The 23894-nt window shown below is 33.2% G+C and overlaps 3 protein-coding genes across 4 annotated transcripts; 2 read left to right on the top strand and 1 right to left on the bottom strand.

The window, feature by feature from the left end:
- The first annotated feature begins 388 nt into the window (after positions 1-388).
- LOC11414725 (putative protein NRT1/ PTR FAMILY 2.14) lies at positions 389-1071 on the top strand. Its single transcript, XM_039834651.1, has 3 exons — positions 389-502; positions 585-802; positions 1024-1071. The coding sequence occupies exons 1-3, from the start codon at positions 397-399 to the stop codon at positions 1069-1071; spliced, it is 372 nt and encodes a 123-aa protein (XP_039690585.1). The 5' UTR covers positions 389-396.
- A 414-nt stretch (positions 1072-1485) lies between these two features.
- Positions 1486-3457, top strand: LOC120580483 (protein NRT1/ PTR FAMILY 2.13). The gene is made up of 2 exons (XM_039834091.1): positions 1486-2049; positions 2438-3457. The coding sequence occupies exons 1-2, from the start codon at positions 1496-1498 to the stop codon at positions 3276-3278; spliced, it is 1395 nt and encodes a 464-aa protein (XP_039690025.1). The 5' UTR covers positions 1486-1495; the 3' UTR covers positions 3279-3457.
- Positions 3458-3616: 159 nt separating this feature from the next.
- On the bottom strand, positions 3617-9658 carry LOC11414724 (TMV resistance protein N). 2 transcript variants are annotated; one of them, XM_003613521.4, is made up of 5 exons: positions 9023-9657; positions 5844-6948; positions 5162-5446; positions 4301-5083; positions 3617-4201 (listed from the first exon to the last, which is right to left on the bottom strand). In XM_003613521.4, exons 1-5 carry the CDS (start codon positions 9547-9549, stop codon positions 3731-3733), a joined length of 3171 nt encoding a protein of 1056 aa, XP_003613569.2. In that variant the 5' UTR covers positions 9550-9657; the 3' UTR covers positions 3617-3730. The 2 variants fall into 2 exon arrangements, with proteins under 2 accessions (XP_003613569.2, XP_024639478.1); XM_024783710.2 differs by having other exon boundaries at positions 4301-5446; positions 9023-9658.
- Between the last annotated feature and the right edge of the window lie 14236 nt (positions 9659-23894).

Genomic DNA, 23894 nt, shown 5'->3' with positions numbered 1-23894 from the left:
AGCAAGGCTATCTTCCTCTCTTGCTTTTTGTTGTTCTTCTCTTGTGGTGTATTGTGAATGCTTGATCATGATCCTATTTACAGGAGAAGCAAGCAAAAGTTGCCTTACATGCATGAAGACACTTGTCATTTGGTTTTCGTGCAAAACATCAAGTGTCCCTTGCAATGCATGCACCACACCATGTGTCTCTTGCAATGCATGCACCACAACATGTGTCTGTCATACACTACACCATATGTACATCATGCACCTTGCTACTGTCATCACAAATGTTTATTGGCCATGTGGCAATGGCCGGACCCCACAATACATTAATAAAAAATAGTCTCCATTACAAATAATTTTTTTAAAAATAAAATATTAGTAGTTTAATTTTGCAGCACAAAACTCAATTCAATGTCATCACTTCGAAAGAAACTGCTTGATGAAGAAAGCCTAGTTCAATCTAAGCCAAAGACACTCCAAAAGAAACCAGGATGGAAGGCAATGCCATACATTTTAGGTACTTCTCTAAACATTACTAATTTGTTATGTTTAAAATTTTAAATTAACACATTTAATTTTAATTATGTTAACCAATGCAGGGAATGAAACTGTTGAAAAGTTGGCAAAATTAGGAATACAAACAAATTTCATGGTGTACTTGATGACAGTGTATAACATGGATCATGTGTATGCTGCAAATATTTTAAACACTTGGTCTGCTATCTCTAATGGTTTGCCAGTTATTGGTGCATTCATTGCAGATGCTTATCTGGGAAAATTTGTCACAATTGCCATAGCATCCTTTGCTAATCTTGCGGTATGTTTTAATTTCATTTTCATTATGTTTGAATTGATGGATAAAAATAATATTTAGAAAATTTATGTTACTTTTTTTATTAAAAAAAAAAAAAAAAAAAAAAAAACCGGAAGGGAGAAGTTTTGTTAATTAAAATGAGACTAATGAACACTTTACAACTTTACTTAAGAAAGTTTGAACTTTGTATCTTGAGATTACACGATTAAACTTTTATCACTAAGCTAACCGCTAAAGTAGAAAATCTATGTGAACTGTTTAAGTTGGTTTGACAAACATTGACTAAAATGCTAAATTCGACAAAAAAAACTTCTCAAATTAGCCCCGTCCCACCGACCAACTCGTTAAATTTTGAGGTGTGAGTTGGAGTTATGAACTCTACACTCGTGAACTAGCTTTTCTAGCCTATCTACCCAAACTTGTTTACACAAATGCGGGAACCTTGCTTATTTTTCACTACACCGAGCAACGATGTAGTGGCTTTTTCTTAATTGTCATTGTACTCGAGTTATACAAGGCGTTGCTTATGGGCAACAACCTAGCATTTACATTATTACACCATTAATTCATAGTAATATAACTGTCTGCTTTGTTGTTTACTACAAAAATTGTGGATCCTTCTACCACTACAAAAAAAAACACTAATATGGATTGTAACATATATTTGTTAACATTATTCAGGGAATGATAATAATAATGCTAACAGCATGGGTACCCCATTTTCATCCATCACCATGCTCACTCCAACAACAACAACTTGGTACATGCAAAGGCCACACCAATTTACAACTTGGCATATTACTTTCAGGTTTCTTCTGGTTAGCCATAGGCACAGGTGGAATTAATCCATGCAGCATTCCCTTCGCAATCGACCAATTTGATATGACAACAGTTGAAGGTAGACAAGGAACAAGAAGCTTCTACAATTTCTACTATGTTATACAAACTGTGCTTCTTTTAATCAATGTGACACTCGTGGTTAAAATCCAAGACTCTTTTAGTTGGACTCTTGGTTTTGCTTTGCCATGTTTGTTTATGGTCGTTGCTATCGTGTTTTACTTTGCTGGTGCTAAAGTTTATGCATATGTTGAGCCTGAGGGAAGTATATTTTCAAGGATTGCTCAAGTTTTCGTTGCAGCTAAATGCAAGCGTCATGTTCATATTCCTGATAAAGGGGACACAAGTGGTGTTTTCTATGATCCTCCAATTGAGAATATGGAGCCAAAGTTTCCTCTCACAAAGGAGTTCAGGTGAGTAATATAACATGTATTTCAAAGTTGACAGATATTAAGAAAGATATTTGTACTTGCAGGAGTACAATAATTGTATCTAGGGTTAAGATTGTTTGAGATACCTTGAGAATGATCCCAAGGGGGTATCTATAGCCCCTTGTGGGCTTGTTTTAGCGTGACTTAAGCTCCAAGCAAGCTGGGCTTTAGGTCTTTTTACTTGATTCTAGATGTTTCTAGAAGCTGGCTGAGGCGGCGTCTCTGGAAGGGCGCGCCTAGGCTTCAGGAGCCCTTCTGGAAGGCGCCTAAGCCTTTCTAGAGGGCTCTTAGACCCTTAGGAATATATTGACGGTTCAATATTGAAGTGATATTGATCAACCTATTGTATGCTTGAATTTTATTTCTTCAGGTGTTTAAACAAAGCAGCTATTATGGTGGAGAATGAATTGAATGATGATGGTTCAAACAATAATCCTTGGAGACTTTGTAGCATCCAACAAGTTGAAGAATTAAAATGCATACTTAAAATGATGCCAATATGGGTAACAGGCATCATAACATACATTCCAACAGGTCAATTATCAATCTTTCCAATGTCACAAGCAATGAAAATGGACAAACACCTAACACAAAACTTTGAGATACCACCTGGTTGGATGATTATAGTAACAATGCTAACAATAGCTATAGTCATTCCATTCTATGATAAAGTCATTTCTCCAACACTTACCAAAATGACCAACCAAGACGGAGGGTTAACAAACCTTCAAAGGATTGGACTTGGACATTTTTTCGCAATTTTAACAATGGTAATTGCAGGGTTAGTCGAACAACGAAGAAGGGTTTCGTCGACTTCATTAGGAGAATCATATGAAATTACACAAATGTCAATAATGTGGTTAGTGCCTCAATTTATAACTCTTGGATTCAATCAAGCATTTTCTATTGTTGGACATACTGAGTTTTTCAACAAGGAATCTCCTGATAAAATGAGAAGTATTGGTAATTCTTTGCTTTCACTTCAAACAGCAGTTGCAAGTAATTTAAGCACTTTCATTGTGAACATTATTCATAGTTTTAGTGGAAAACAAGGTGAACCTGATTGGTTGGATAGTGATGTCAATAAGGGAAAATTGGAGTATTTCTATTTCATTGTGGCTGGATTGGGAGTGTTGAATTTTGGTTGGTTCTTGTTTTGTGCTTGTCGTTATAGATACAAGACCTTTGTGAAAATAGAGGACATAAGATAAGCAAGCTTTTGAATTTTGGAATGCTACAAATAAAGATGAAAGGAATAAATTTGAATTGGATTTGAACTTGAAGCACTTATTTTGCAGCATACAATTTTTGTTTACTCCTGGTTTGGGTCGATATGACTCTACCCCATGTTATTTTATCTCTTCAACTTACAAAGTCAAACTTAAATTGTTACAACTTACAATGTTTTTTGTTAAAAGTTTGTTAATTTATTTCCTTCAAAATAATTTCTTTGTTGAACTTAATTTGTATGTGTTGTTAGAATAAATTATGTTGGCACATAAAGTGAAAATTTTTGCTGTGGATTCTCAAAATTTTTGCTATACTATACTGTAAGGATTAAAATTTTGCTCAAGACTTATACTATACTGTAGGGGATACAATTGTTGTTGCTATTGCAAAAGCAAAAATTATGTCAAAAACTTGCATATCCTCAAATGAGTCTCTAAGGATTATTAAATTGGATATCCTCCATGCTACTTTTCTGCTTGAATAAGTGAATTCCACTTTCTATAAGGAGTGTTTTCTTCATTTGATGCTTAAACAAAACCTCTACATGGACCCATTCATTTCTCAAAAGTTCTTCTTCCAATTTAGATTCGAGATCCATTTCGTGTAGTTGCATATCAGATAAATATGTATGACCCAACGACATCATGAGACGAATACCATCAGGCGGACAACGAAGATCAAATTTATGGCCATTGATGGTCAAATTGATTGTTGCTAAAGGAAGAAATCCATAGTTGATGCACTCGTTACGCATTGGTTTTAAAGCAACAAAGAGAGATACAGAAGGAACGTTGTTACGAAACCAAAATGAAATTGAAGATCCTCTAGTTTGGTGTTGAAACCACTCTGGAATCGGTGAGGTTCCTGGCAAACAAAAATCTGTACTTCCAGCTTCATGCAATTCCTGTTAGTCGTAAATAATTCACATGTTTAATTAGAATGATCTAAGTTCAATATGCTATGAAATGATAAGTCAAATAATCCTCAAAGAAGAAAAGAAAACCTGATTCAGTAGCATGCTTCTGCATGAGGAAGACAAAGATTCACATTGCAATGCAGACAAACGTTTTAAATTTGGAGGAATCCCTCTAATTTCTCGAAGACATGTGCAGTCATTCAAATTAAGCGTAATCAAAAAGTGGCATTCTTTGATAAATTCTGGAAGTATTGTGAAACTATTCCTCGATAGGTCTAAATGTATGACATTAGCAAACCATGCGAGACTTGTTTGGAGAAATTCATCTGACAAGTTGCAATTTGGGAGTCGAAGAATTTCAACGTTTGAAGACGTCGAGGAACTCAAATTATCATTCTTGTTTGGCAATAATAGAATACCCTCCACAAGTATATATGACAATTTTGGCATCATGAGAATGTTACTTGGTAATCTAAGTACTCCACTCCTGCGTATTTGTAATTTCCGAAGCCCCGTGAGATTTTGAAATGAGTATGACAATTCTTCTATGGAAGTTCCCTCCAAGACTATCTCTGTTATATTTTCCATCTCTCCTAAAATTTCAGGAAAACATTCGAGACTATCACAAAATGAAAGTTCTAACCGTTGAAGAGAAGTCAATTCCATTGGTGGAAAACTCATGAGTTTTAAGCAACCATCAGCTCTTATGATTTTAAGTTTATTTAGAAATCCAACAGAACTATCAATCGTCATTAAATTCTCACAATGCCGAAATGAAATTTTTTCTAAATTTGGGAGACAAGATACGTCAAATATATGCGTCAAATATTTACAATTGTCTAAATTTAACTCTCTCATATTCACGAACTTCTGCAAAATGAGAACAATGATAAATGTTAAAATGGTTTTGGTATACAAGACGAGAGAAATGAACTCATTTACACATACCTTCAATGATCCATGCAACTCAAATGTGGTAAAGAAACTTTCACCTAACTTGCATATGGAAAGTTTCTTTTGATAAAAGTTGGAAGGTATACTCAGTGAAGGATATCTATGCCATTCAAGCACTCTTAAACTATTTGGAAGATGTTTTGGTCCTTTGGAAAAGTGACCATTCTTAATAATAAGTGTTTTGAGGTTTATCATCTTCTTGAACTCATCACCTTTCCATTCAACCACTTCTTCAAATAATGGGAAATCTAGATATACAATTTCAATCTCTGTTGTTCCCTTTTAAACATAAAAAAAGCACAAATCAATCAAAACACTGCTTTAGAGAAAATTACATAGAATTATGCTATATATATTTTTAGTCTCTATGAAATTAAGATCTTTTAAGTTTAGTCTCTATTTTGCTTTTTGAGAACTATTTTGAGGGACTAAACGCATCAATTTTGTATAAATTTTTCAAAATAGGGAATAAAAGTTAAAACAAACTATTTAGGGCCTAAACTTAAAAGACTGCGATTTTACGTGGACTATAACAGCATATTTAATCCAATTACATATCATAAAGAATTAAAAAATAAAATAAAAACAATAGCATAAGAAAAACTAATAATAAAAAGGGCTAAATATAGGTTAAAGATAAAAATTTGAATCATCCATGTATATCATATTTACTCACCATATTTTCTTCTAAAACTTGAACTATATCTTCGTGAAACCACAACCTACTGCGTTTACCAGGATGTTTTGGGGATTCTTTTCGGACAATTTCTTTACCCATGTCCTCAATCAAGTGATGCAATGTCACATAACCCCATTGATTAATCTTTATAAGGGATTTTTCAACCAATACTCCAATATGGTATTTTATGCATTTACCATAATGAGCACAAAGTATAAACTCAACTTCCGTCAAATCATATCCTTTGAAGCAACAAGCAATGTCCAAAAAAACACTCTTTTCATCTTCCTCCAAACTATCAAAACTTACTTTAAGTATTTTGTGAATTCGTTTACCAGGAATCCATTCATATCGATCAAATGTAGATTTCCATTCTTCTATATTCTTTCCAAACAAGTTAGATCCTACTACTTCTAAAGCTAATGGAAGGCCAGAAGCATAAGTTACAACATATTTTAAAATGTACTCGAAACTTGAATCGACTTTGTTATTTTTAAAAGTCTTCCACCTCAATAGTTCTAGAGCTTCTTCTCCATTTAAACCATCCACTTCATATATTCTATCAATACCATGACTTGTTAGTAAGTGTTTGTCTCGAGTGGTAATGATGACTCTACTTCCAGGACCAAACCAATCGGGCTCTCCAACCATAACTTGCAATTGCTTTTGCTCATCAACATCATCGAGAATCAAAAGAACCTTTTTTTGTTGTAGCCTTTGTTTTATTATTGGAATTCCTTCACTAACATGTCCTAACTTAATGTCTAATCCAATGGTTTTGGAAAGGAGCCTTTCTTGAAGATGTTCTAAGCCATGTTTAGATGAATTTTCTCTCACGTCATGAAGAAAACACAAACATTCAAATTGATCAGCAATCAAATTATAAATTGCTCGAGCAAGTGTTGTTTTACCGATTCCTCCAATTCCATGGATCCCAACCATATATACCCCATTATTAGATTCAACAGATAGTAGTGAATTTACTTGTAGCAAACGAGACTCCAATCCAACGGCATAATCTGCAACGTGTAATAGATCACGGTTGATCTTCTTGGCTACCTCTTTCATTATCCTTCCAATAAACTCGTGTTCATATTCATTCCTACACAATCAAATATGTTCAAGAAATTGCACCATAGTCACATTCATATTATGATAAGGTTATTACAATTCTAGTTCTTTCTCTTCTGTTGACCAAAACAATTCAAATTCTTTTAAGGTTATAAAAAACTAACCTATTCAAATTAAAGAAGAAAAATAATTTCTTATGGTCTTCTTTTCAACCAAAATTTGATGCATGATAAAAGCAATGAATATTGTGACACGATCAATATATAGTGATGCTAAACATCACGATAAAACTTCCAGCAAATTGATCGCGAACGGCAAATTATAATACTAACAAAAAAATAATAAAGGCCCCACCAACCATGCAATTCAGTTCCAAAAATTAAGGAGTTTTTTTTTTCCAATCTTTCGGGATGATTCACGATAAAACCTGTCGCTGAAAACAACATTTCTCATATATTATCAAAGGAATGTGAAAATAGATAAAGTCAATGAAGATGAGTAGTAATCTTCGAAGAGTTAAAATAAATTTTACTAAAATCTCTACATTATTTCTACCAACCGAGCTAGAACCTATATTTGGTTCTTGTAAATATAGTGAATTTGGATTTTGATTCCTATAATATTTTTTTTCTTTCTAAAACATACCCTTACAAAATTATTGTATGTTTTTAAAAAAATCATTTTAATGAATTTCTTGCTGATTTGGCATATATGGACACATCAGCACGTGCTGACTGTACACTAACTACCAATATACACACATGAGAAATTGCTCTAATTTACTAGAGCAATGTTATTTGAATATCAATTTGGTTGACAACCACATTGACAACCATATTTTTACAAAGAAAAGTATGTGTTGGCACAAAAACCAAAGCAATAGAGAAAGAAAGTAAAAATATAATGTGAGTATGAAAGAGAAAGTTGTCACAAAAGTTGTTAAGAAATGGTTGTACAAATATCATTTCTCAATTTACTATCACGTGGAAACTCAAAAGTTATTTGTCAAGGGTATTACCACTAGAAGTCTGGTGGGGTTTAGTATGGGAATATGAAGTTCTTTTCCACCATGGGAAAGTAAATTTTAACCATTAGATAAATTAAGAACATCGATCTTATCGTAGTCTCTCCACATTATATTTTTTTTTATTTTTGTCACTTTATCTTCAACCTCTACAATTCATCTTCAACAACGTGTATCCTCTCATTTTCATTCCCGAATTTGGGACACCCTTTTTTTTTGCTTCCACCTCTTTCTTTTGTTTAACAACGTGTTGCACAATTCAAATTGAATATTGGGTTTCAAATTGATTCATTTATTTCAACTATTTTCATAACCAAAATCATTTTCACTTTTCTCTTTTTCAGACTCGGTTTAAAATATAATCTTGTATAAATAAGAAATGCATTCACGGATGAAGATCTAAATGATAAAATAAAGAATAAAAAAATCAGATCCAAATACTATTCATGGTGATATGATTAAACATGAAGGAAAACAAAACCCAAAATATGTCAAAAAAATCAAAGCTAAAGATATACAGATTTTTAAAAACCAACCATGATAACAAATAAACGATTAATTCATGAGGAAAAAAAACCAATTGAAATAGAGGCTTCGGTGAAAGAGAAGCCCAAAATAGTTGCATGGCTTTGATTCCTGTGTGGCTTGAATTGTATGTTAATTTTTTCTTGTGATACATGGAGGAAATATATTTTTTTTTCTGGGTTTGTTTCATGGTTGAAGATAGAGAAAAAATTAAAAAATACAGTGTGGAGTGACTATGATAAGATTAATGTTTCTCATTTATCTAATAGTTAAAATTTACTTTTCCATGGTGGGAAAGAACTTCCCTTTCCCATACTAAACCCCACCTAGAAGTGTACTATCACGTGAAAGCTCTAAAAGTTAATTTCTTAGATTATAAGCAAAGAAAAATTCCAACAAAGATTGGAAAAAAAAACCCCAAAATGGTGCAATCGGCAATCGCAATCAGAGGACAATTGGATGAAGGTAAAAGTTTTATTTTAGTCAAAAGGAAAAATATATTGAATATAAAGAAAAGAGATACATAAACTAAGGGAACATTAGTAAAGTGGAGTACCCGTGATTGAAATGATAACCGGAGAGGTTAGCAGCTTGATTAAGAGCCGTCTTCCATTTCTGCAGCCTATCCATATTATCTATGTACATTTCTTTGTCGCGTTTAAGCCTTGCTTCATGCATGGCTATAGCTTCACCATAACTTCCAATCTGATGTCTCACATGCGAAGGATCCACGTCATAGAAAACAGGCAAAACTAGCCGACCTTTTGCACTGAAGCCATCAATGATGTTGACAAGTTCATCCAAACAAAACGAGGAAAATGCATAGTTCTTAGAAAACACGGGGATTGCAATCCTTGAGTCTTCAATTGCCTTGATAAGTGATGGTGTGATTTTGTCACCTCTCTGAAGTTCCTTGTCATCAATGAAGACACGGATTCCCTTGTCACATAGAGCTTTGTACAGATTACCAGTAAAATGAAAGCGAGTGTCATCGCCACAAAAATTTAGGAAAACATCATAGTTGAATCCGTAGGAGAAGGATGAGGAAGAGGAAAAGGAAGAGGGGAACGATTGAAAAGCCATGAGAGAAAGAAAAAATGGTTTAGGAATATCACTACACGGAATGCAACGGATGAGAATATATTTGGGGCCTATACACAATAATATAGTAGTACCTTTTCCTTCTTGAGCCTGCTCAGTAATTCTCCGAAAGCAATACAAATGATTAAAATAAAGAAGAAAAAAATAATAATGAGGACAGCATATGCAGAGACTAGGTCATATTTAGAACTTGAAAAATCTAACGGCTTAAAAGTAGTACATCAGGCATGAAAAAGTTCCTACATTTTCATTTTTTTGACAAGTTCCAACATTTTCATTGTAAACTAGTTTGCTGGATAATATGCACCGACAGAGTTATGAATATGATAACATGAAAAATGATTGAATACTATTTTTTTTGAGAGAAAATAAATTGAATACTCGACGTTGCTTGCATAATACGTTTTTTAGTTCAAATAAATGACTTTGATTCTCAAAATAATGAAGAGACAATTTTGTCGGTACAATGGGATAGAAACTATATTTTTAATAGGCAAATGAAAGGATAATAGTTTTACTTTTTTTTATCAAGTTAGGATAATGATATGATAATAGTTGTTAGTAGTATTGCAACTATTATTTTTTTGATGAAGGTCGGTGTATCCTTCACCAGGGGGGTAACTCCTGTTTGAGAACGCAAAAAGAATGACGTTGATTTAAATTCTACAAGTGATCAAAACAAAGACTAGCAATAAAGAGATTGTTATCAACTAGTATTTTCTATGCATCTTAGATAAGGTGATTATTTAACAAGTCCATCAAATTACTATTTTAAAATAATCAAGTTGATGTTTTAAGAGGATAAAAAATATAAATAATGGAGAACTAAAAACATATTTAATTGACGTTTTTTTATCTTGGGTTTTTAAGGCCTAAGTTTGGCAGAATATAGAGTGTGGATCGAAATGGTGTCAAGTTGTCATATTGTTGAAAGAAAAAAAAAATCTAGAAATTGTTAACTCAGAGAGTGGTAAACTAGATTTAAGTTCAAAAAACTTTTGACAATTCAGAAATTCTAAGATACTAAGTTTGTAAGAATTTTTTAAGTGTTCGTGTGTTTTTGAATTTGACAGAGTTTTGACACTTGTAAAATATTCGTAGTTTAAAATAGTTTCTTCAAACTGCTCGGGTTCTTATATAGAGAAGAGCTGAAAGAGCTGTTGTTTGAAGATTGGAAACTCATCAAATTCATACTTTAGAAGCTTTGATCGGATTTGAAAACTTTCCCTCTAATGGACAATGTCATTGAATAGTACTATATGAGTCGTTGCTTCTTTGCCAATGATCTCTTACATTCTCTTTGTCATTGAAGTTGTTTGTTTCTGCGCGTAGTTAGAAGAAGGAAAACAATACTATCAGAGCTTGAAAGCAACATTCCTTCAGAAGAAGACAAATCTGATCAGAGTCACTAAGACTGCTGACGTGTCTTCAGAACATGTAATTCCTTAAAGCCGCATCCATCAAAACTTGTTCTCATCAAAGTCTTAAAAACATATTCTGATCAGAGCTTTGACTTTTTGTTGACTTATCTTCATATCATCTTATAAGTCTTCAGAAGTTTCCAATGCTTCTCTTGAGTACCAATGAGTTTGATGTATCATAACCAAAAGTTGTCTTTCAAGTCATAATTTAATTCTATGGTCTTGCACACTTAAACACACATTAGAGTACCCAATTATTCTTTCATACACAGGGCCGACTCTAAGCATAGGTTAGAGGTGCGATAGCCTAGGGCCCATGCCGGTAGCGGGACCAATTTGTTTTTTTTAAGGTGGTGGGTGTATATAGAAATATTTGGTATATATAGCAAAGTTAACCGTCCCAAACATTGACATGATGAAGGGTTTGGCTGAAGTCTGTTAAAGTTTTTGGCCCTTTTATCAAGATTTGCTATATATAATACCTTATAGCACAAAGATTTCTATGTACACCCTCCCTATAAAAAAATGGTTGTTCATGATAATGTGCCAAAAAAATTATTATCGAAAAAATTGGTGATGTTTTTTTGGGCTCTTTGTTCCTAATAATAATGTGTCTCACTAATATTAAAAAATATTAGTGATATTTATTATCCGAGAAATTGGGATGATTTTCACATGTGCTATTGTTCTATACTTATACGGTATTTTATTTTGTTTTGGTGTCTATGAAGTATCTGATTTATTTTCAGATGTTGCCTAAAAAAATATTTATTTTGTAGTGAAAAGCGGAAAGAAAAAAAAACGAAATGAAGAGCTAATAAAAACACAACAATGCATTAAAAAAATTTATGAAGTATATAAGAGCCCCCTTTTCTCACATTATATCTAAGACTCGTAAAACTCTAAAAACGACTTCGTTCATATATTATTATCATCAAAACTTTAAAGATATTGTTTTAAAATTCACTTTAGTTCAACATAAGGACTAATGTCAAGTTCGAGTGTTGTCATAACTCAAAAACTCCAACTTCATATACATTTTAAATCTTATTCTTGTTCTCCAACAATATTTCAATTTTGTAAAAGTTAAAAAAGAAAGATAATGAAGTTATATTGATCAATCTATTGTATGCTTAAATTTTATTTCTTACGGTGGAGAATGAATTGAATGATGATGGCTCATGCAATAATATTTAGAGGCTTTGTAGCATCCAACACGTTGAAGAATTCAAATCATACTCAAAAATGATGCCAATATGGGTAACATGTATTGGAGTTATATAGATTAGTGAAATATTAGTTCAAGTAGATAGTAGTATACATAGTTTATAACCACTTCATTAGTGGGTAGCTTTTACTCACTTATAACATTTTTATTTCCATCGATACAAAGAATTAGTTACTTTTTTTTCATTCCTTCTATGAATGTCATGTCTCATAAGATGGTATAAGAGCTAATTTGGTATCCAACTTGAAGGAATTTTCCGCTCCATTTTATTGAGAATATTCAATTTTCTCATCGTTTATTTTTCTCTCAATTCTTTCTCCTTCATTGTTCATTTTTCCTTAAAGTTCTTCTCATGCAATTTGTTCTTGATTTTGTAATAATCTCAATTTGAGATTCAATTTCCTTTCTTCTCATCTTTATCAAGTATTTCAACCTGGAGCAAGAAACTTTGGAATTTAATGTTGTTTCTGTTCAAGTTCTTGAGTTCGTATCTGTGCAATCTCTTTGTTCATAAGCTTTTTGATCAATTCCTATTATGTTTTTTTTTCCCTGTTTGCGATTACGTTTTTAACGAAGTTTTATTCGCATCCTTTCCCCAAAATTCTAGGGGTTGTGATTCCAAATCATATTGTTTTCGGATTACTCTCTCTTTCTCCCGAACGCAAAATTTTGCCCTAAATTTAACCTAACTCCTTTGCTTAATTTTACTATACTAGACTCTTGACCCGCGCTATCGCACGCGTCTGTTATGGACTATTGATCAATATATTTCAATTACAATCAACTTAAGCAATTTAAAAAAATATATCATTATAGGATATTATGTATCATTGATCAGAGCTACAGACATGAATTGACATATAAGAAAGTTTAATAGTTCATTAAAGGCTTAAAGTACATTTTGAAAAACCTCTTTATAAACTACATTAGATGTGACACAACTATTTTTCTCTTCATCATCAACGACCAATATCTTCAAGCCATTTCTTGATGTAACTCTTGACAATGCAACATATAGTTGCCCATGAGAAAAACTGTTTGAGGTAAAATAAACTCCAACATGCTTAAGTGATTGTCTTTGACTCTTATTTATAATCTTAGCAAATGAAACTGTCGTCTTTGAAACTTGACAGACAAATTTTTATCAGAAGGAGACAATAATAACCTGGGTATATAAACCTTTTGACCAATATTTAAAGGGGTTTTCTAGGGGTCAAGTTAGACGTGGGTAGAATTGAACAGGAAGATACATAATAAAACACATAATTAAATGATGTCTCATAGTTGTAGGTCTCAAAGGTGTGTAATCAATGTACATGTCTATATCATCTTAGTACACTATTACATTGAGCACACAAATAGGAGAACTACAAAAATGTGTAATTGGCAAAGTAAACTGTTGAGATGAATATATCAAGAAGGGTAATATGTAAAACAAATTCATAATTCCATGACTAACATATAAGGCTAGATAAACCATTTATTAAACATTGGATTGATTCAACGAAACATGGATACAAAATGGAAATTCTTAAACCAAAACTTGGAAGTAGATCAAAGATCAACTTCATGAGTTCAAAAGTTGCTCAACATAATAAAACGGCAAAAAAAAAAAAAAAGACTGAAGCATAATCAATAGTCCAACAACAGCAAAAAACATCCAGCATAAAAAAAAATAAATCAATTCTTCCAGAAATATTGATCCATATTGAAGACATATCTAGAACCGCCAGCACTCTTGGATGGAGGTAGCTTTGTACGAAGGACTATCGATGGGGCAGAAAAGTATCCCGGCAACATTCCCTTTCACTAAAACATAAAAATAATAACTTCAATATACAATCTATCTGATACGTTGTTAATCATGGAATTGGAATAATTATGATAAATGTGGAGTTTAAATTACACAAAAATAAAAATGCGTGACTATCACATATTTTATATTAACTAATAATAAAAGAAGGTGTAGAAGCCATTAATAGATGAAATATAGTAGCTGTACTGCATGAGCATAAAAGAGATCCAACATTACATGCTTCTTGGTCCCTGGCAAACATGATGAAATTGTCCAAACTTGAGATACTCAGAAAGTTATGGACCAAAACTTACTTAGACAAATGAATACAGACAACTGGAATGGTTAAATGTTTTTGAAGGCATGGCTAACCATAACAAAGGATGGTTGTTTATATAGTAAGCACATTGGAGACCATAATAGCACAAAGGCTCGTTAATCTGAGGTGTTTGGAGTGTTTCAAGACATCTTCAATTGGATAATGATGCCTAGGGCATGCAAATAGTTTGCATTGGTTACACATAAAAAAACGGCTGCATTTTTTCCTAAGCATTACATGGATGGTAGAATAATTAAAGACCTGTTTGCTTGCTAATACATCGTGGGTCCCTAACACATTATCATTTAATACAGGCAGTTAGGTGATTAGACCAAATTGTGCAAGGCGCCAAAACAGGGATTAGTGGAAGGAGGTTAAGCATAAAGTGGGCCCTTGCTGCAATTAGGGTTAGGGATTAACTCTAATCAGACTACCTTTGATTTTAAGTAATATTAACCCTATTTAATTTAATTAAAATGTTAATTGATGTGGAAATCAAAATAAAAAAATCGCTCCTAATTTTTCTCTTAATCTCTTATTCCTTAAAGTTAACCCGAACGCATAATTTTGCCCTAGATTTAACCTAACTCCTTTGCTTAATTTTACTATATTAACCCTATTTAAGTTAATCAAAATGTTAATTGATGTGGAAATCAAAATAAACAAATGTTATCGCGATTTTCGGGTGTCAAGTCATTAATTAGGCTTGAACCTTTCAATCTTTGATATTCTCTATTTTTTTTGGGAAGGGCAAAATTCAGAAAAACCCTTAGATTCTAAGTTCGGGGGTCGTTTTCGCTACAGGAAGGTGTTAGGCACCCGGAACGATTATGGTATTCCATAAGAACCGTTCTCCTAAGTTTATTTTTACGCTTTATTTTTATTGCCTACTTATTAAAAAAAGAAGTTTTATTTGAGTGAAGAATGGGGGGGAGAAGATGATTGAGATTTTATTTTACTTGGCTTGGAGGAGTTTTAACTCATTGCCTACGTACCCTTTTAAGGGATCAAAACCAAACGTAGTTCATTCTCGAAAATTGCTTTCTTGGTTTTTGTTGGTTGATTTTAAGTTTGAAAAAGGAATTTTGAAGAATGGAGATGAGAGGCCTCAAGGGCATGAGATTTAGAAAATGTGAGGTGGAAGTAGTTATTTTGCAAAATAAAGTCTAAGTATGATTAAAATTTATTGGGATTTTTCTTAAGAAAACAAAAGGAAAATGAGGAGTTTTGACTCCTATTTTAGAAAAAAGGTTTTCAAGTGAGGTTATTCACATTTTTTTGGAAAATGATTTTTTTGTTTAAGCGTTGTAAAACCTAAGCATACATTCCCTAGTCATGCATCTAGAACATCCATGTGGGGTGTGTGCATGTGTCGGTGCTCGTGTCGGTGTACATCACTTATAGTGTCCATAGTCCTTTACATTGAGTCCTAAATACATGCTATGGTCTTGCAAGGAATTAAAAGGAAACTAATCTACCTAAAATTATTACAAACCCATTTGATATAGAAATGAATAGGAAAAATAATGCCTAAACTATGAGATGGATGAAATATGAAATGAAATGATTAGTATCATAAGGCATAAAAATGGTAAAAAGGGTAAACAAAATTGAATAGAATAGCAAAAAAGAAAAGAGCAATGAAATGAAATAAAAGGGCAAAATATACCTAAAATTGGTTATAACACTTAGACATGCATATGGCTTTTAATTCCCTCATCATAGCAATGTTAAAGGGGTTTGATTTTGAGCTATAATGTGAGAACAAATAGGACACATTCAAGCCAAAAATTATGACACATTTTTAAAGATATTTTGCACTTTATTTCTTGATAAAAACACACATTACTTGCAAAACAAGAAAGAAATGAAAATCTACATCCACAATCAGCAAAACATATATATGATCAGCAACACATTCACCATGAAATTGCACACCAATCATCCACATCACATGCCAACATTTTATGAGAAATATACCACAAAAAATGCACAAACTTAGATCAAACACAAAATTAATCAAGAAAAATAACACACACATTTTTATCATTTTTAAACCATTGAAAAATATCACAAAAGTATTAAAATGTATCAAGAAACATATAACAATTTTTTAGGAATTTTTAGAGAGAAAATTAAGCACACAGAGGTTCAATTAGCAAAAAAGCAGGGTGCAGATAGCAAGAAAATAGCAAAAACGAAAAAAGAAAAGCCCAAACCAAAACCAGGGGATCCGGATTCACAGGGAGCGTTGGATTGATCCAGGGAAGGAAACCCTAGATCCAACGGCCAGGAATGAAGGGGATTGGACCGGTCTTGGACCGGTCCGGTTCACTGGCTTATATAAAGGATTGAGCACCGGTTTTTTTTTATTTTTCTTTGCTCTCTCTCTCTCTAACCTAAACCTAGTGAGAGAAGCTCTCACCTCTCTCCTCTCTACCTCGCCGGATTCCTGGAAATGAAGATGATCTTCATCTTCTCCGGGGAAATTTGTTCCTCCGGCGTGGTGGCCGGCCGCCCCAAGGGTGGCGGCGCCGCCGCCGGAAGTTGAACAACTTTCTCCGTTTTCAAATTTTTTTACACTTTTGGAAATCCTTTTTCGTTCTAAACACGAATCCGGCACTGGTTTTTTCATGCAAGGCTTAAATCTTTGTAGATCTACACTTTTGTTCACGGTTTTGAAAAAGATTTTTCTTGATTCTTTTTAGTGTTTTGTTGAATGAAAGCTTTGGAACTTTGCAGATCTATATTTGATTCGTGTTTGTTGATATTTTTGAGAAAGAAAGTGGAGTTTTACGTGTTTACCGGTGGTTTTCAGTTGGAGATCTTGAGCGAAGATCTTCGGAAACACTTGAACTTGATTTTCGATTGTTGATTTCTGGCTTTGAAACCGAAAATAAATCGGTGTTTCTTCACTGATTTGATATCTTCTTCTTCTTCACCGGTTCAATCTTCTTCGTTTTCTTTCCCTCTTCTTCTCACGGTTTTCTCTGTGATCGTGCTTGGATTTGTCGCCAAACGGGGACGAATTCGCACTTGAATTGCAGAGAAATCAGTTCGATGATGATGATTCTTCAATGAATCACTGAGAACTGTGATGAATTTGTTGAATCTTGTGTTGATTTTTGATTCTGGAGAATTAGGGTTTATGAATGTTCTTGGTGTTCTTGGTGATTTTCTGAGTTTTGATCTAACTGACAAGAGAGAGAAATTTCTCAGGTGTTTTTGATGATGGCGCGTGACTGATTTTTTTTTCTGACTTGTGCATTGAATGCGCCTTTTATAGGCTGCCACTTGTATCTGAGACCCAATGGGACACTGCCACCTGGAATTGAACTTAGTTTGGCTCTGCCTTGGACTTTTGACTTTAAGGACCTTTCTGCAAAAATGTAAAAAATGAGGACTGGACTGTAAATAAGAAAAATGGACTAGAAATGTAATTTTGAAAAGTTTTGGACTAAAGTGCAATTTTGAGAATTGTTTGAGGGACTAAAATGTAATTAAAATAAAATTGGACTAAAATTGGTAATTTGAAAAAAAGTAAAGTGAAACCTAAAATAAAAGGACTAAAACGAACCAATTACTGACATGAGGTATTTTAAAATACCTCCCTGCCGAAATTTTGGCAGGAAAAGACCAAAATGCCCCTAGGGACTAAACTGACTCAAACTGACTCAGATGCAATTTTTTAAATGACCTTTTAAACAAAGACTCAACAGTGATTTGTACAGACAAGTTGAAAAGACTCAGAGGCAAACACAGGGGCTAAAATGGGTTCCACTGCAGGAAATGACCAAAATACCCTTTTGTATGATTTTTGAAATAAAATGCAAGAAAAAGTAATGCGACGTTTCTGAGAGTTCTTAAATGACTTGTAATGCAAGAAAAGACACTTTGAATGATTTTATGCAAGAAAATCAAGCTTGAACGTACTTTGAGACAGAGACAGTAAAATATGCAGATGAAAAGAGAGTAAAGATTCAGAGTAAAGCAACAGCGAATTGACAAATATCAGTGTTAAAAAAAGAAATTTGAATGAGTATTTTTAGGTCCAAAATCAGGGTATAACAACAAATCACTCCTAATTTTTCTCCTTAATCTCTTATTCCTTAAAGTTAATATGAACGCAAAATTTTGCCCTAGATTTAACCTAACTCCTTTGCTTAATTTTACTATATTAACCCTATTTAATTTAATTAAAATGTTAATTGATGTGGAAATCAAAATAAACAAATTGCTCCTAATTTTTCTCCTTAATTTCTTATTCCTTAAAGTTAATCCGAACGCAAAATTTTGCCCTAGATTTTACCTAAATCGTTTGCTTAATTTTACTATATTAACCCTATTTAATTTAATCAAAATGTTAATTGATGTGGAAATCAAAATAAACAAATCGCTCCTAATTTTTCTCCTTAATCTCTTATTCCTTAAAGTTAACCCAAACGCAAAATTTTGCCCTAGATTTAAACTTATCATTTGCTTAATTTTACTATATTAACCCTATTTAATTAACTGGTAAACATTTGAACACATATTCCTTTAATGTAATTATTTTTTTGTTGCGGTTTATACATAACATAAATTTCACTTTCATTGTTTGATAGGTCCTCTGGTGAAAAACCCAGTTTCAGAATATGACAAGGCAATCAACAACCTAAAAGTGAAGTACATAACATACATCGTCGAGTATGACTTCGAGTATGACAAGGCAATCAACAACCTTTTGTTATCTGCCTATGAATAATAGTTGTGCAAGGACATTGAAAATACCAACAATTTTGCATATTTCATTGGAATGTACTGTGCTCTCAAGTATTTTAGTAACTGAGTTTCTGTCATACTATTTTGCTGGTGATAAAATGAATTTGCAGTGTGCATTTGCACTGCATGGGTGTTAAGTTAAATAAATAGTGTAGAAGATGGGTACAAGATTGATTATTACAATTTGTGCTCGAGGCAGAGGTAATATCTGGATCTAAAATAAGTGAAAAGGTGTTTATTCTAAGGTTATCGCTACAACCGTCTGATACTAGAATTCCTTTCAAGTTTAAACGAAGGCAGTTTTCGTTATCTGTCTCATTTGCAATGACTATTAACAAGAGTCAGGGTCAGTCTTTGAAAAATGTTGGTGTCTATCTACCGTCTCCTGTTTTTTTACATGGACAATTGTACGTTGCAATATCGAGGTTACTTCAAGGGATGGTTTAAAGATATTGATCAATGATGAGGACGACTAAGATACTGATGTGACATCAAATGTGGTCTACAGAGAAGTTTTTCGTAATGTGTAGCACTTTGTTTTGTAGTATTGCTATTATTGCATATCAATACTATTTTTATGTCGACAACCGATGGATTTTCTTTTCTTCAATAAACTATGCCATTAAATTTATATGTTATGTTACAGTAACAGGGTCGATGTCATGTAAGTTGTTTAATATAGCACAGTAAAAACGTTTGTGAAAATTTATCTTATGAATTAAATTATACTATTATTTCGATTCAAGTAAAATATTTACTTTTATATTTGCGCTATATTTTTTCTTTCATATGACCCATGCGTTACCACGGGTCAATGGTTGTTAAAGAGTTACATAGAGCTTCCTCTACATAACCTACCCCTAGAAATGTTACTACCCATGTTATTCTATCTAAACATAAAAAGTATATGAGAAGAAATACATGAATATTAATCATCATTAGTCGATTTCTCACCTTCGGCAAATTCCTAAATCACATTTTTCCCTTTTCTCCTTGTCGGATTGTGTTTTCCAACTGAGGTGAGACCTTAATATTATAGGCGAGCAAAACCCTAAATTTCCAAAACAGTTTGTATGCAACACATATAACCTTCTACACAGCGTGTAATAGGTTGTGGCCATGTCTTCTCTAAGTTATCGTTCTTGTACAACAAGTGGCTCAGAGTACATGATGCGTAAAATACAATAGGTGTGCCCTCTGATTTTGGGAGAAAAATTTGGGGAAATATTAGAGCCTTTGAGGCTAACTTGATCCTTTTTGAAATTTTCTCAGGATTAAAAGTTAATTTTCATATTTGTTGATGGGTGCTAATGTGGTGGAGTCCTGGTTGATTGAGGCATTAATGGTTTTGAATTGTAAAATTGGTCTTTATTTGGAATTGGGTCTTCTAATCCACGTCGTTTATCATTTCTGGTTGGAAGAGTGATGTAGTAAATCCGTAAGTGCACAGTTTACCAATGTAGTATTAAAAGAGTATCGTTCCAACAGGGAGTTGTTGAGTTCAATTAATTATTATGAATGATTAGAAGAGAGTTTAAGTTGTAAAGTTGGGATTTTTAACGGTTTTGAAAATAATAATAAAAGGCGTCTTGGGATTATTGGTTCGTCATGGTGACAAATCCTTCACAAACCAAACCCTAAACCTAGAACTTTATGTTGGACCTATTTTCTAAAGACAAGTTTCTCTTTAGCCTATCACATCTCCTTTCGGCTTCAGTGAGTGTGTTCCTCTAGCAACCACGCCTATTCTCATGGTTGATTGCTATTAGAATCCTTGAAGAACGAAACTTTATTGTCTCAAAGTTTGATAGACTATTCTCATGTTTTGCAATCTTTGTCTAAATTCACTTGTTCCAATATCAAAACTTCTTCTTTCGATGCTTCGTTTTGATATTTGTGATTATGAATTAACAAGTACTAACCCTCCGTTGCCGCTTTATGAATTTGGTACTTGTTAATTCATTATAAAAATGGTGAAGTTATATTAGAAAATAGATTTACATAAAATTAGGGTAAGATGCTTGGTTTGATAGGGATTATATCATTAGACTCATCCAACAATCCCAAGACAAGAAGAGTCTACTCACTCATGTTCATTGTAGACATAGAAGAGAAGAAGAAGAACATAAAATAAAATAATAAAAAGAAGAACTTTTATTCAAAGAAACAATTGTCACTATTAATTTCAGAGAAGAAAAGATGATTATACAAGCTTGATGGCTGCTCTATTTATAGCCTAACATTGACTTAAGCCCTAAGAAATAAATCACTGAAGTGTTGCACAAGAAATCATGGGCTTTAGGTCAGAAATAAACTAAAACAGACAACTTGTCGAAGAAGCAAAAGGGCAATATGGGGCACGCCAGGCTTCTATTTTTCGTGAAGGATCTTCAAACTTTTTGCACAAGATATTTTTGTATAAGATCTTCATATTTTTGGCACAAATCAGCTTCAAATCCCTTTTCTTTTGCTCCAAGACTCAATCTTTCAAATATTTGTTCCATAAATTAAATAACTTGCAATTGAAGTAAAATAGTTCTCAAAAGGAAACAAAAACATATAAAATCTAAATAAAATAGACTCAACTAATATATTAAAATCACTAATTATTGACTCATCAAAGAGTAAAAACTTGTTTATGGGCGTTTGACTTGTTTATCATATCTTTCTTGTCATCACTTCTGGTTTACTTTTTTCTTCCCTTCTTCAAGATTCTCACATGTATTATTTCTATCCTTGAATCCCTTTTAAAAAACATTATGCAGGGGGCGGTGGGGATGCTCACAAAATTCTTTGGATTAAGTTGGATAAGGTGTGTTTTGATGGGAATCTAGAGGATTAGGGATTAGAATAATTAGCGAGTTTAATTTGTCGTTGTTGGATAACTGGTGTTGGAAGTTAAATGTTGATCAGGGAGGGTTTTGGTTTAAAGTGTTGGGATCTAAGTATGGGTTAGGAAGCGGTCGAATTAGAAGCATAGATAATAAGACATCATATTGTTGGAAGGTTTTGTGGTGTGTTAGAGAGGGAGTAGGGGTGAGCGGGGTGAGTGGGAGTGAGATGGTTTGAAAAAAGGTTGACAACAAGAGTTGGTAATGTAGAAGGTAGCTCTTTCTTGAATGATCCCTTGCTAGAAGGAGGTCCTTTGCGTTCTAGATTCAGTCGTCTCTTTAATATTTATGTTGATAGAAAATATTTTAGTATAGGAAATGTGGAGGTTAGGTTGGGGGTTGAGGGTTACGGGTGGAGGAGGAGCAGGGGTGGATCTTTGTGAGGTTGGGTGTGGTTATTGCCACACGGGCCCAATCGATAACTTCTTTTTTTAATTTCTATATAAAGCTTATATTATGTAATATATATGTTCTATTTCAAAGTTAAACTAAATATAATGTGTTGTTCTAGTGGCGTCTGCGGTCTGTGTACAAACCTGACATCCTCGGATCAACTCCTAACTTTTACCTTTTTCCTTAATTTTTTTCAATGAATAATATAAACAACATAACTTGTAAAAACAAACACTATTATGAAAATAAGTAAATAGAGACATGGATAGAGAGAAGGAGAAGAAGAGATACTAAAGAAAAGTATTCTTATTCACTTATGTGTATCTCAATGTTACAAATGAGCTCTATTTATAGGGAAATATAGTAGCTTATGAATTAAGCCCAACCTAGTAGTATGGCCCACTAACACATTTGCTATTTGGACATTCACTATTAATATTTATAACACTCCCCCTTGGATGTCCATTGAGGATATGCCTCATTAAAACCTTACTAGAGAAAAACCTAATAGGAGAAAAATTCTAGTGAAGGAAAAAGAGTACAATATCCCTTTTGTGTATGATAATCTGTGTAACGCCCACTTTCGTTTAATTATTTATTTAATCGAGTTTAGGCAATTATATTATATTTTTATAATATATGTGTGAGTTCTGTTGATTTAAGATGATTTAAGTTGATTTGAAAGATTTGATGTGTTTTGGTGATTTGATAAGATTATGAGACTTATTTTATTGTTAAATAAAATAAGATTTGAAAAGAAAATAAAAATATTTAGTTGAGGGCTGTTTTGAGATTTTAAATAGTTTTGGGGGAGAAAGTGAGATAAGATAAGATATTAGGAAGAAGTATATAAGAGATAGACCTAGTTTTTAGAAAACAATTGCACGTACGATCAAACTTTGGAAAAAGGAGGAAAAAGTCAAGAGAAGAGAGAATCACTAGGAGAGCTGCGATTTCTTCAATACAAGGTAAGGGTGAGACTAATAATTCAGTAATATTGATTGTTGTAATTCTGATGGCTAATTGACAAAGTTATGATTGATTTAGAAAAGTTTTGAAATTAGGTCAAATCCCTAAAATTGATGATCAAACGGTAAAAGTTGTTTAGATTGATGTAGAAACTGTCCTATAACCTTAGAATATGTTTAGGATGAATTCTGGATGTGAAATTAAGCTTAGAACCGTGTTAGATGATGAAAATTGTGTGAAAACAACATTCTGTCCGAGCCAAAATTCATCGCTCGCCATAGCGAGCAATGATCCTCGCCTCGCGAGTGATGAATGTTCATCGCTCGCCACGCGAGCCCCTTTCCCTTCGCCTCGCGAGTTACAAGTCGTAGCTCGCCACAGCGAGCAACCCTACTCGCCATAGCGAGCTTGACCAGAGAGCATGTCATTTTATGAGTTTTTGACTTTTGAGTTGAACCTTAGATGCCTTTGAGTACCTTTAGGTGCCTACTATTGATTAGGGAATGATTTAGAACGAGATTGAACCTGGAACAACCTTAGTTGGGATTCT

This window comes from Medicago truncatula, chromosome 5 (assembly GCF_003473485.1).
Source record: "Medicago truncatula cultivar Jemalong A17 chromosome 5, MtrunA17r5.0-ANR, whole genome shotgun sequence".
Taxonomy (NCBI): Eukaryota; Viridiplantae; Streptophyta; class Magnoliopsida; order Fabales; family Fabaceae; genus Medicago; species Medicago truncatula.
This window is presented reverse-complemented; position numbering and strand designations above follow the sequence as displayed.